This window comes from Tubulanus polymorphus, chromosome 1, assembly GCF_964204645.1.
Source record: "Tubulanus polymorphus chromosome 1, tnTubPoly1.2, whole genome shotgun sequence".
Lineage (NCBI taxonomy): Eukaryota > Metazoa > Nemertea > Palaeonemertea > Tubulaniformes > Tubulanidae > Tubulanus > Tubulanus polymorphus.
The window spans coordinates 4,124,922-4,138,871 of NC_134025.1; the positions used below are offsets into that span (position 1 = coordinate 4,124,922).

General features: G+C 35.9%; 3 protein-coding genes across 4 annotated transcripts; 1 reads left to right on the forward strand and 2 right to left on the reverse strand.

Moving 5' to 3' along the window:
• Nucleotides 1-30: 30 nt before the first annotated feature.
• LOC141909994 (actin-related protein 2) lies at nucleotides 31-5,081 on the forward strand. Its single transcript, XM_074800687.1, has 8 exons — nucleotides 31-167; nucleotides 1,413-1,523; nucleotides 1,611-1,826; nucleotides 2,199-2,271; nucleotides 2,356-2,492; nucleotides 2,791-2,940; nucleotides 3,024-3,302; nucleotides 3,813-5,081. The coding sequence occupies exons 1-8, from the start codon at nucleotides 120-122 to the stop codon at nucleotides 3,981-3,983; spliced, it is 1,185 nt and encodes a 394-aa protein (XP_074656788.1). The 5' UTR covers nucleotides 31-119; the 3' UTR covers nucleotides 3,984-5,081.
• Nucleotides 5,082-5,645: 564 nt separating this feature from the next.
• LOC141905110 (exocyst complex component 5-like) lies at nucleotides 5,646-10,934 on the reverse strand. Of its 2 annotated transcripts, none has more exons than XM_074793877.1 (20): nucleotides 10,898-10,934; nucleotides 10,569-10,640; nucleotides 10,103-10,342; nucleotides 9,505-9,702; nucleotides 9,344-9,411; nucleotides 9,216-9,244; nucleotides 9,023-9,132; nucleotides 8,897-8,941; nucleotides 8,680-8,817; nucleotides 8,525-8,601; nucleotides 8,318-8,428; nucleotides 8,094-8,189; nucleotides 7,882-8,020; nucleotides 7,690-7,798; nucleotides 7,093-7,216; nucleotides 6,916-7,002; nucleotides 6,740-6,845; nucleotides 6,467-6,623; nucleotides 6,126-6,286; nucleotides 5,646-6,018 (listed from the first exon to the last, which is right to left on the reverse strand). In XM_074793877.1, exons 2-20 carry the CDS (start codon nucleotides 10,596-10,598, stop codon nucleotides 5,932-5,934), a joined length of 2,112 nt encoding a protein of 703 aa, XP_074649978.1. In that variant the 5' UTR covers nucleotides 10,599-10,640; nucleotides 10,898-10,934; the 3' UTR covers nucleotides 5,646-5,931. The 2 variants fall into 2 exon arrangements, with proteins under 2 accessions (XP_074649978.1, XP_074649986.1); XM_074793885.1 differs by lacking the exon at nucleotides 10,898-10,934 and adding an exon at nucleotides 10,765-10,851.
• A 596-nt stretch (nucleotides 10,935-11,530) lies between these two features.
• On the reverse strand, nucleotides 11,531-13,182 carry LOC141915402 (uncharacterized). Its single transcript, XM_074806915.1, has one exon. It carries the CDS (start codon nucleotides 13,154-13,156, stop codon nucleotides 11,531-11,533), a length of 1,626 nt encoding a protein of 541 aa, XP_074663016.1. The 5' UTR covers nucleotides 13,157-13,182.
• Between the last annotated feature and the right edge of the window lie 768 nt (nucleotides 13,183-13,950).

A 13,950-nucleotide genomic window follows, 5' to 3' on the forward strand; every position in this document is an offset into this window, starting at 1 on the left:
TTTTCATGTAAACCAATCAAATTCTACGACACGAAAATCCCGACGGAAGGGCGGAAGCGACGGCTGCATCCGGTTGAAATAGAAGATTTTGACGTTTGTAAAATCGTCGTTCATCGAAAATGGACGATAAGGGAAATAAAGTAATAGTGTGTGATAATGGAACAGGGGTGAGTATAATCCAAAATATACACCAATGATTTACAAATTTTCGCTGAATTACGCAGATAAAAGCCGTGCAGAATTCTTCTTCCTCTAACCCGGAAGTAAAATTGAAAACGCAAAATTTTTGACAATTCGACTATTTCTAAACATCAATTTGCCTGGATTTGTCGATCATCCTAATACTAATGGGCATCTTGATTCTTAGGTTTTCATGTTGCCATTTGGGGTGCCCCATTTGGTGCAAAAACACCCATAAAATTCATCCAGTCCTGTATGTAGTGTGTGGCTGTCTCTACGACTACACATACAGTGAGAGTGATCTCCTAATGTCTATTTATTAATTGATGAGACCTGTTTTTCTGGGATATTTTGCTTACTTTTTGGGGTACATACCTCATTTATGTCTTAACAGAATGCCAAAAATCGCGGACAACAACTGAATATCTGATATATTTCCAGTTCTGTACCAATTAGATGGATTGGCAAAAAGACTCCTTAAGTCCAGTTTAATGAGAGAGAAAATCCTCCATTTTGTCAAATTTCTTGGATTTGAACATTGTTACCATGCCTACGCCACCCTGATTTAGTTGTTGAGACCCCACAAGAAAAATAACTTCATTTCGTAGGCATGGTGACAATGTAAAAATTCAAGAAATTTCACAAAATGGAGGATTTTCTCTCTCATTCAATTGGACTTAAGGAGTCTTTTTGCCAATCCATCTAATTGGTACAGAACTGGAAATATATCGGATATTCAGTTGTTGTCCGCGACTTTTGGCATTCTGTTAAGACATAAATGAGGTATGTACCCCAAAAAGTAAGCAAAATATCCAAGAAAAACAGGTCTCATCAATTAATAAATAGACATTAGTTTACAGTACACACACTAAGGTTCTTGGTGAACCATCAAACTGTCTCAATATCAATCCTGTTCTGTTTTTTGGTGTTACTATTGTCAAATCAGCACTGACTTATCAAATTCACTTTTTATTGGTTCAATAGTTGTTATGTCTGTCAATGAAACGAGACTTCCCACATTCCCGTCCTAACAACTGTTGATTAAAACTATTAGCCTAGGTTAAACTTCCCACGTTTGAACCCACTTTCAGTCATTCAAAAAGTGATAGACGATACTATTTCACTTCTACCCATCACTTAAGTACCAGTTAAACTACTGAAGAAATGAAACTAATAATTTATTTCCATTCGATGATCATAGATTTAAACTTTCCTTTTTCTTTTCTCTACAGTTCGTTAAATGTGGATATGCGGGATCAAATTTCCCTGCCCATATATTTCCATGTATGGTCGGGCGTCCACTTATTCGGTCCACTGCAAAAATAGGCAACATAGAAGTAAAGGTAAATATACACTGTATGTAACACATGAATGAATTTTCAATGAGATAGTACGTGTGAACTATCTGATCTGATTTTGAATTATTGCAGGATTTAATGGTTGGTGATGAAGCGAGTCAATTACGTTCGATGTTAGAAGTAAACTACCCGATGGAAAACGGAATCGTCAGAAATTGGGATGACATGTTACATATATGGAACTATACTTTTGGATCGAGTAAACTCGACATTGATCCGAAACACACTAAAATCCTTCTAACCGAGCCTCCTTTAAATCCGATGAAAAACAGAGAGAAGATGGTTGAGGTTAGTGATTATCTCTTAGGTCCTTACAGCCGCAACAAAATCACCGCAATAACAAAATTCAAACTTGAAAATAGTATATTACAGCACAACCAATTTCGCTGAGTCACTTCAGCCTCATCAGGCGTATTGAAATAAATTACATTCAGAAGGGCATATGAGCCCACAGCAGAAATAAACATGAATATTGAGTGTAGACCTATATGAAGCACCGCTAGGGAATAATGAGTGTATTTAGTTTAGGTTGGCATGATTTTATGTGTATGACTTCCTTGATTGAATATTCAAGATCGCTTAAGTCTATTATAGGGTGTTTTGTAAATACCATATGCAGTAGATGAGATATTCAATGTTTTCCCTGTTTCCTATTTTTAGGCTATGTTTGAAGAGTATCAGTTTGATGGAGTATACATCGCTATTCAAGCTGTACTCACTCTTTATGCTCAAGGTAAATGTATTTATGATTAATAATTATGTTGATAAACTTGTAGAAAATAGTTTGTTGTTCTACAAACGATGTGTTTCTGAATAGGTTTACTGACTGGTGTGGTTGTTGATTCTGGAGATGGTGTTACACATATCTGTCCTGTGTATGAAGGCTTTGCTCTGCCTCATTTGACGAGAAGGTTAGACATTGCCGGTCGAGATATAACTAAATATCTCATCAAGGTATAGAATGATGTCGATAGTCCCCTCATTACGAGAGAAATCCCACAATAACGAAGCCAAGATTGAAAAATTCTATATCAGGATGATTGAGCAGTACGCTTGATGATGGCTAATGGTTGTTAGCCGAAACATCGCACCTCAAATACAATCATTCTGATATAGAATTTTTCAATCTTGGCTTCATTATTGTGGGATTTCTCTCGTCATCATCATACACGGATATTGTGTATCTTCTCGTCTAGTCCCCTCATAATTTGCAAGTTGCTTCTTATTTAATTTGATATCCTTCTATTTCTAGTTGCTTCTATTGAGAGGGTATGCTTTTAATCATACTGCTGATTTTGAGACTGTTCGTATGATGAAAGAAAAGCTTTGCTATGTCGGATATGATATTGAACAGGAACAGAAACTCGCACTTGAAACCACTGTCTTGGTTGAACATTACACTGTAAGTATTTTTCTATCCGTTGTTGTTGTGATAGCTCATCAAATATTGTTGAAAATTCAAATATTTCCTTCTCATAATTTCAGTTACCTGATGGTCGAGTAATAACGATCGGTGGTGAACGATTTGAAGCACCCGAGGCATTATTCCAACCTCATTTGATTAATGTGGAAGGTGTAGGTGTCGCTGAACTTCTGTTTAATACCATACAGGCAGCTGATATCGATACGAGACCTGAATTTTACAAGCACATTGTTCTCTCTGGTGGGTCAACGATGTATCCCGGACTTCCTAGTCGCCTTGAGAGGGAAATAAAACAGCTCTACTTGGAACGAGTATTGAAGGGTCAGGTGGACAAACTATCTGTGAGTACACCTTAAGATACACTTTATCTAGCAAAAAAGCTTTGTCCTGTGAATTATGAATATTCATCTGACTGCAATATCTGATACAGTAGAACCCTGTTAATTTGGATCATTTGGGACCAACAAAATTCAACTGGTTTACAGGAAATCTGTATTTAAGTAATATTTGGCTACGCTTTTATTTGTGTCACATTTTCTCCATAACCGTAAGGGATATTTTTACGAAACTTGGTACATTTGTTCCCCTTGGTAACTTATTGTTTGCTATTGAACGGTTTTTCGATCAGACTAGTGCCACCAGGTGTTTTGTAAAATATTGATGTGCAAATTTGTGTCACATCTCGGTAAATATGTATTTGATGGTTACAAAACTAACTCAGTAGGCATGTTGAGCGGGTTTAACTGGTCTATAGGAGTCATCTTATTGTATATGAATTAAGAAAAATCAAGAACATAAAGGGAGGATTAACTGAAAAAGGAAATAAACTGAATTGAATTGATAATTTACAGAAATTCAAGATCCGTATTGAAGATCCTCCACGCCGTAAACACATGGTGTTTTTGGGAGGAGCCGTTCTCGCCGATATTATGAAAAATAAAGACGATTTCTGGATGTCTAGACAAGAATATGAAGAGAAGGGGCTCAAGGTGCTTAAGAAATTAGGAGTCAGTGTCAAGTGAAGAACAAATTTAGGAAAGGCGTACTGATATGAAATACGAAAAAAAACTATTATTGCAATACTGTGGTTTCTGTGACTTCTCAGATATTAATGCAAGCTTCTGATCATTCCATCAGTGAAGCAGATTTTGACTAAATTTCAAAGAGGTGCTAGTGTATTATCTTTATTTCATGTGCTTTCCTTCAAAATCCAAAATCATTTCATAATAAATCTTGTCGAACTGGCCTTTGATGAAAAAGTTTGAAGTTTTCACGCTCAATTACATATATTTGGGTATTCATATTCAAGTCAAATCAAAGGAGAGAGAATGAGATATTTATTGTTTTATTGGCCATTGAACAAATGATCAACACTGACTATAAGAATAATATATAGCAACCACTTGTGAATTGTAGTTTTAGATGAGTTAATTGCACATGTGTACATTTACAATGTACTGCAACTGTTTGATGGAGTCATATATGTGGCTTATGCATACAGTCGACTCTACCTTTCTCGGTATTGTTGGGAGTATTTCCAAAAATTTCATGTCAGTGTACTGATATCGAGCGAGGCAGAGTCCTCTATGGTCACAAAATTATTTTTTGTTAACAAAAATAACAAATCTTTAAAATATTATTTATATTCATTTTGAATTTTGTTGATTAGATAATGCTTAAGTATCGTAGACAGGGACATATACATTGATCACTGAAAAAAATAAATGTTGAATCGATGAATCTTTCTTGCAACATCTGTTGGTGAATGGTGATTCTTATCTTATAAGCGGCATCTTAGTAATTTTTTAAATCCTCATTATATTGGTTTGTAATACTAATGATAAAATCATTTTCGATATCTAGAAAAGAATCTTAAATTCTTTACGTTAAAACCAGATCTACAGTTCTCTCTTACGACATGGCACTGAAATGTGTTTAAATATAAAGATTTTTCTCTAGTCTTTGTTTCTTTCAGTTTTCAGTTGTCATATAAATTAATTATCTTATGTTAAATCAAGAGAACTACCGAGCTGTATTATCTCATTATTATATAATGTATCTGAATCATGTAATTGTAAAGAATGTACAGATTTTCATAATGATAAAATACACATATACAGAGTGAAAGAAAACTTGTTCATCAACTCTTGGGAATTTTGCTTCATCGCTTAATGAATCTGCAGCATGGTTCGTAGCCGAGTCTACTCAGTGTTAACTTTTTGGAAAAACAAGGCCCTGATGTGTGTGCTCACAAAAATGTCATTTCTGCTGGCAGGCAATTCTTGAGTGACATCTTAATTGTGATGCCAAGTGTGTGTTGATCGGTGTATTAATATTAACATGCCATGATTCGTTTATGACAAAACTGCAGAAAAGTCAATTTCATAATCAAATGCGCCTGGACTGTTCAGTAACTCGTCGATGAATTTCAGGGGGCCAGAAAATAACACTGCTATATCCAGTATGAAATCATTAAAACTGTTCTTGCTTTTTGGAACGAAATGCTAGGTTTTGTATTGTACATCGTTAAAACGAGGTTCCACTGTATTTGTTATACGATTCCGAGTCATTGGGTGTAGTATTTCATCATGTCAAAGCGCCAGCACGCGCTCTAGGATTAATGGAGTTCTCGAATCCTGAATCGTAACTAGCGTAGCGTCAACATATTTGTAATATAAATCGCGACTTTATTTCATTAAGCAAATACCGTAACATACAGTGCCATAAACATACATACAGATTCATAGGTCTTCATAACCAAATATGTTTTAAATAGTAAATTAAAAACTAAGGCAAACGGGGAAACCTAAGCTTTTGTATATATCGGGGGTGCTTGATACTTGTCTTTGTATAGTCTAGTACAGTATAAGAAAGTTGAGAAATGAAGGTATCAACTGAATTGACTAGATTGATTAAGAATAGAAATGCGGGTATTATATGTCATATCTTAAGAAACGTAATTTTATTCGATCATTTGAAATAGTTGGCTAATTTGGCTGTTTTATAGTCTGCCCTTAACTGTACGAAAGACTGAAGCACCATTTTTTCCAATCCAGCCTGAAGTAATAAAATATATATCAATGATTATAATTTTCTCTTGAAGATGGACCTAAAAAGGCTTTCTATTATGTCATTTATTTTCAAAATCTTTGATAACGACTTACCAATTGTTCTCCAGTACAAACTTGCTTCAGATTTTCTGGCACAACCACTAACAAATTACATAACGCATGTAACGTATCAAATAGCTGCGAAATCAATGGGATTTTGAATTCTTTAACACACCTTCTGTATTCATTCACATCACATATTGCCAACATAGCACCTGAAAATAGAAATCACCATTTATATATCTGTACCACAACGTTATGATTGCATCTTGAAGGTTTGAATGGTCGTAGATAAAGAAGGGTTACTGAGATGAGTTTATGATATGAAGTACTGTAAGAAGTTTTCGTTCATTATTTAGTTTCAGCTCCGCGTAAATTTTAATTAAGTAACGTACCAATAGAATTGTATTGAAATTGCAGTAAATGATCATAGACTACACGATGTAGACGTGTGCCAAATTCCATCAATACAGCTTCGACATTCTTGCCATCTAAACTATCTCGTATTATACCTAGTTGTTGTCCAACAAATTTCACTACTTTAGAACATGGCTGTTAGATAAGAAATAAATGCCAGTTGATTAATACAAAACGTTACAGTTCATAATCATGTGTGGAGTTTAGCTCGAGGAGTCGTACGAAATTGCAAAATTTAAGTTAGAACATACAGGTGAAGACATTTGCAGTAGAGCATCATCTTCTGGTTTGAAGTCAGTCTTTTTCTGTTCTGTTGTCAGAATATGTTTTATCCAACCAACAATAGCGAGCAAACTCCTGACAAATGAAATCATAATGATTTTAATCATAATCAGCAATAGTAAATTATCTATCGATGTTAATATACCTGTCGATTCCAGTGTCCATCTTGTTTTCCATTAATTCCATTAAATCTCGTTTCCCCTGAAGACAGTCACTATGAATCGGTGATGAACTGAAGCAAATGAACGTCATGTGTAAATTGTCATAGTCAATACTTCAATATACTAATGAATAGAAAGGTACCGGTAACCAAGTAACATACCTGACTAGTGGAATTAAACTGTCACTGAACAACTTTTCAAACAGATGGAAAATGGTATTGGCTTGGCCGACCACATCAAATAGATAAATCTCTGGTTGCACTTTAGGCTCAGCAATAGGTATCCCTGTAATTGAAAATGTTATGTCAAAGTGAGCAAAATATATCTACCTCGATTCGTTGTCAGTGGTGTAGCTACTATGGTGTAGCCAGCATGTAGCCTAGACCAACAATTTTTTTGGCCAAGATATCATTTTTAAACCACCTTTCATTCAAATCCTTAAACTTGCTGCACACGTATAAATTACAAGTATAAGTCTAAGTAATGTAACAGTCTAAAATACACCTCTTTACTCTCTTGATTTTTATTGTTTAAAAGGGATATTGAAATAATAGTGACAAATATTTCATTTTTTTGCGACTACTAGTTTTAAAGTCCTAGCTAAGCCCCAGGTTGTCTTAATATCATATTCCCTGTGATCAAATGCACTGCTATTGCAAATCTTTTATGAAGTTCTCGAAGAGTTCCCAATCTGAGTAAATCATAGTTCGCTGTATATTGAAATTTTTAAAGTACATGCAAGATCGAGATATATCTACCTTGTAAACCAAGTTCTAACGCATAGTCTATGTGATCAGTAATCAGAAATTGTACTAAGATCTCAAATATCTTCATCGCATTTTTTGGCAGATTAGACTGCGATGATAGCTATACATGAAAAAAATAAGTATTCGTTAGGTAGATACAGTATGTACGAGTATAACAATAATATAAACTGTAAGTTTGCTCACATTTTTGCATCTTTTGAATGCGAGTTTGAATTCCTGAAGCAAATTAATCGCAACTTCTTGTGACAGGAATGTTTCTCCGCCATATGTCTCAATGTTGCCTCCGAGTTTAGCATGTATATCACGTCTGAACTCGTGAATCCTAAAAAAACATGTCTCAAATGTGCCTGTCACGTAGATCGACGATTTTATCACTGGTATATGATTTAACTTACGCTCCAGTTTGAATCTGTTTCTTTTGATGATTCTTTGATTCATAATAACGAGCTAGAATAACGGATGATTTTTTTTCCAAGAAGTTTGTCTCCATGCTATAGTGTAAAATTAAATACTCATAAATTCAGAAACTCTGGTTGATGAATGATTCTCCAATATTTCAGCCGAGTTTAATATAATATATATATAGATAATCTATGTTTGATATAAGAATTTTACATACCTGATGTAGGTTTCAAGGTATTTGATGAAGATTCCTTTGGTTAACTTAGTTAGGAATGTAGAATCAGATCCCATGTTGTAAATGGACAGTTCATTTGAAAGTTTCGACGTCCTGAATTTTTAGAAATGTAATGAAAATCAACTGTAGTACAGTGAAATCCTTACTGTGGGTATGTACGCGGAAATGTAATGTTACATTTGGACATACCTTATGTAAAGCTGATTGAGGTTCTGTAGATATTTTTCAGGATCATTCGTATTTGAAAGTTGAGAATTGATATGTGCCTAGAAAAAAAGCAAACTACATAATGTCACACAAAATCATCAGAAAATACAAAACTGTAGTAACTCATACACGCATACTAGAAGTTTTCCCTGGTATATGTTCATCACAAACTTTGCCATCACAGCTTCAGGATTAATGAACACTTGTTGTATGAGTTGATGAGCATTGAAACACAGTGGTAACACATCCGTAAATACATCATTAGTGAAGCAGCCCTAAAACAAAACAGTGATTATTAACATATCTATAAAGCGCAAAGATACAAATCTTGGAAGGACATTAAACATAACTTACACGCTGACTTTCTTCTACAAAGGCATCGATGCACTGAGGATATCCCTAAATGAAGAATATTCTCATATGTTATTCTGAACATCTGTACCTTGATTTAATACAAAATTGTCTCCTGTAATAACTTACTTTGAAATGTGATAATGTTGTCGCAATAGTTTTCATTGTTTGTTTATCTTTGTCATTATGTGCATGCACAAAATTTTCAATTAGATGTTTTTCAATGTCGTCATACTTTGCTGGAAAAAAAAACAGTGATATAATCAGCATGACAAACATGCAATATTCTTACATCTTTTACTTAACTATGATGGCAACTAACCAGAAATTCGAGTTTTTGCATCTTGAAATCTGAAAATGAGTAATATTCAAATGATTGAAAGGTATTTCAATTTCACACCCGTAATGGCTAGGGGCCTAATCTAAAAGAGGAAGAAAAAAGTCACCTACTTCGAATCTTGCGGCAGTTCTTGTGAAATCAGGTACAATTTTTGAATAATATCAGCAGCTAGATGCACCTAAACAAGAGCACTTTTTAATATATACCGAGTATCTTTTCATACTTATTTTAGTTAGAAAAAATAACAATTTTGCAAGTCACAACTTCATACCTGCATTGCATCAGTAAATACATCAGACTTCAAAGGTTCATTCGTTAGAAATTCAGAAAAATAATTCATGAGTTTTTGGGCCTCTACCGCTCTTGCACGAGGAATGTTCACCCCTTCAAGTTGATCACCCAGGTGAACCACTTTAGTTGCCACATAATTGATTCTTTCATCCAAATCTTGAAAATGGGTATGAGTTGTCTGAAAGATACTCAATATTTCATGATTGTGAAATCATTGCAATTTCATTGATTCTACAGCGATTTCAAGGAGTCAACAAGGTGGCCAGTTTCAATTACTTGACTTGATCTTTCCCTGACTATACCCTGACATTTAAGTTCTTTTCCTTGACTTAATCTGGTAAGATCTATTAAGAAATTAATTAAGTCAAATACGTAAGAAGAGGTGGATACTTCATGTATTTGATTATACACGTATTATAGCAATCTCAACATATTTCCAATTTCTCTTTCTTATCCCTGATTTTTAGCTTCTTTACAAAATTCCCTGACTTTTTTGAAGAACAGAAAATTCATCGACTTTTCCCTGATTTTAGGTTTTAGTGGCCACCCTGTTCTTTGTAACTGCATTAATCACAAACCTGTATATTCTTATGAAGCTCTGCAATTTTTTGCCAATGATTTTTTTCTTGCTCTTTGCAAAGTGCTTCCAACTTTTCAGACCGTTTTTCAATTTTTGTATTGTAGTCTTTCAATTCGGCGATTGTCTTTTCAAATGTTTTGATCAAAAGATCCGGATCAAAATCATCGATTCCTCCTTTAGTCAAATTCGTCGTACGCCACGCAATTCTTTCAACATAATCCTCCGGATCAAAAGGTTCCTATAAAGCAATAAAACATCCCAAGTACTGACTCATTTTGTAAACTCTTTGATAAATCAGACCCTTATTGTAAAAAGTGTATATAAAATGAATATACATAGAACCTGGATCTGGGACATTGGACGATTCAAACTTCAAATATGAGCCCCAGTGAATTTAAGTGCATAATCTCGAATGTTGGGGGCGTGTTATTTCTACACTGTCACTGACTGGTCTGGTGGTTTACCTGTTCCAGTTCTTCTTGGTTTATCTCCATTTTGTCTCATCAATTATTGGCCAACACAAGCTGTGACATTTTCTGAAATATAATCATTCAGAAAAGGGTGAAAACGTTATCATTATTAGGCTGGCAGGAGTCATGTCAGAATTGTATTAATTCAATAATTGAATTGAATTTATCCTCGGCTTCCAAGCAAGCTTGCCAAGAAGAACTCCAATTCGATTTTCTTGGTCTTCGACGTTTGGATCGTGTCTTGGTCTGGAGAAATGAGAGCCGAATCTGCTTATCGAGAGATTAAACAGTGTTGAAGTGAAAGAACAAGAATAATAGCTTACATGTTTATTTTTGAGTACCCAAAATGTACCATGTCACAATTCAAATGAAGCGATCCTGGATAAATTCAATTACACTTTGTTCAATTCAATGCAGTTCAATTTTATTTGGTTCAATTAAATCAAATTCAAATTTACTGCGCTCCAATTTATACCCAACTAGGAGTCACAGCAAGCTACATGCCGCCGCGGGTACTGACTTAGGTTATCAGTGGTTATGATTTGGGTGCTACCCAAATTTCCTATTCTAGCCGGGGCTGCGACGGAGGTTGCCGGGCGGCGGGGACTGCGGGCCCGGTCGGGCGTTAGAGCAGGGCCCGTGTGCGACCACTGAGTCTTCCATACCTTCCCTTTTCTCATATGTTCACGATTACTTGGATCTGGATAAACGGTGTCAGGAATATGAACCGCAGTTATTTCTTTTAAAATTTTATAAGTGCGGCAGTCCGGGGTCTCTATATAGCAGAGTCCCCTCGTCGGGACGGGTCGTCATTAGTCAGCCGATGTTGGTAAATTCCGATGATATTCCCACTTTGATCCAAGGAGACAAAGAGAAGAACTGAGGGCAAATAAAGATTGATCGTAAAATTCTTTTATTTTGAGAATAATATTGGAAAGCTACTTTTTAGCTCATGCTTAGTTAAACTTTGCAAAATGTTCTAATAGTAACAGAATCGAATGAAACCGGTAAAATATTCCTAACGGGTAAGTAAGTCGCATAATAGTGGACCAATAGCCACGAAAGTAATTTTCTTGCACTGGTGATGCATCATCAAATTTCAATTCGATAAAACTTAGAACGACCCACAGTGCAAAATTACACGCCGTAAGCCCCAAAATAACAGCTCTCACTTGAGCAGTATTTTTGTCTTGTTTTGGCAAATGATGGGAGGTGTAAATAAGAAATGTCGTCTGCAACCAAATTTGAGCAAAATTTATGATGTTGTAAGCTAGCATCATGTTAGGAATTGGTGAACCCGCTGGCAATGTCACAAATGCAGGGCCACTTGTCGAATTTGCCACTAATGAATGATTGCCTCGTATGGTTGCCACGGCTGATATGGAAGAAAAATACAGGTATACGATTGTTCCCGAAACTGACAGCATTAACAGATACTCATTAGCCCCCGACTGCCTTTCATTTTCAATTTCATGTTTACTGACGGCGCTGAACCCCCAATAACAAAGGCCAATCATGGCTATGTAAAATGTGATGTTGAAAGAATAAAATATCACCAGCGCATTTTCATAGATATCTGGAAAATACATCGTAAAACTACCGATTATATAGAACAAACCAAAAAGTAGACAGATAGCAAGTAGAAATACTGGTAATATCTGTTTCGACGTATTACCTCCGGGGCTCGGGATCAAACGGGACGAAGTTGACCCTAACGAAGTGAACGTCGAGGCACCAGCGTCACTATCTTGATCATCAAAACCCTTATCCAGTGGCAACGCGTCATCACTGGTGCCTGGTTGTGGTTGCTCACCAGATGTTTCGTTTCTTTTCGATACTGGGCAGACAATATCACATCCACATAACGTGGCTAAAATGGGTGTTTGTTTTGTCCTGCCGGATGTGCTAGTCGTGGTGTTTTCTATGTCTTCAGGGGGCTGTATTGGTTTCATGTTATTCCACAACAACATCATTACCCCGGCAGCTAGCAGATTATATTCTAGGTTAAACGGGAACAGATACGGTAACGCGGATTTAAGAAAGTTAGCCAATTCTGTATCAGCGTTTAAGCACTCCACGGTCAAGTTGGTAAAATTTCCGATAGTCGGCATTAGAGTCTCGCCTTGATAGGTGTGGGATGAAAGAAACGCGCTTGAATCTAATACCTCTTCAGTTATCCAACTAGACACATTGCCGCATAAGATGACAACTATCTTGTATCGAGTTATTACGTTATCGTCGAAAAAAGACCCGGAGAACCGCGTCAGGAACAACAGTTGTACGAAAGCGAAGGATATTTGTATGAACTGATAAGTTATTCGTATCTGAGTTTCCCAAAGAAAAATGGAGTACATTTGTGATAAACAAATCAATGCATCAAACATGTCGAGCAGATTAGGCAGAACGCTCAATGTACCAAATATCCATAGTCCGATGATTACTAAGGATTGATGGCGGTCGTTAATCGGGAACGGAGCATGCGTATTATCAACGATTTCGCAAGGAAAACAACAACAAAAACTGCATCCAAAACTGATCAAAAACATTGTCATGAATAGAATACCGAATAACATTAAACTCATGAGAAAGATTCTCGGAGTTTCGATAATCACTCGTATGCTCTCTGTTGATGAAATTTGTAGGCAGATACCTAAAACGACGCAAAGACCAATGATATGTAACCCGAACAGCGTGACGGACATTGTTCCATCCGGGTTTAGTCGTTTCTTTCTACCCTCGGACACTGCGTAGTTTCCGGTGCTGAGAGGTATGCATATCGCCGACCAAAAAACATCTCCAGCAAACCTGCCGACCTAAAAAATGTTCTAATTAGTTTCAAGTAAAGAACACTAACTACACAGCGCAGTTTTTACTCCGCAGGATGTATGTGGTGCTTGTTACCGCTTGTTAGAGTTTCTTGTAATTAATATTTCTTACGATTGATATTTTACCTTATGCAAGAGACCTTCTTCTCCACTCATTCTTGTTGGGGATTAATTGAAATCGAATATCCCATGTCTATATAAGTCTTAAGATTAGATAAACATTGGGTTTTTCGATCAATAGATAACACCGAGGCCCACTAACCTGGCGTATTCTTTGCCAAGTACTAGAACCGTGACAAAATTGGATATTTATGATATATGGCCATTTTTGTCATATTGTGTGCGAATAGATAAACCGACTGCAAAACTGCTTTACGATAAAAATAACAATGTATTCGATTTACTTTTTGAAGATGGCACGGATTTTAACTTTCTATTGTTTAATCTTTGTGGTCGACTAACGCTCCATTCATGAGCTCTAATCAGTTTTCTATTTTTCGCATACGTTCAGAATCCTTGATCATGTTCGTGTGATCTACTACCGCATTAGG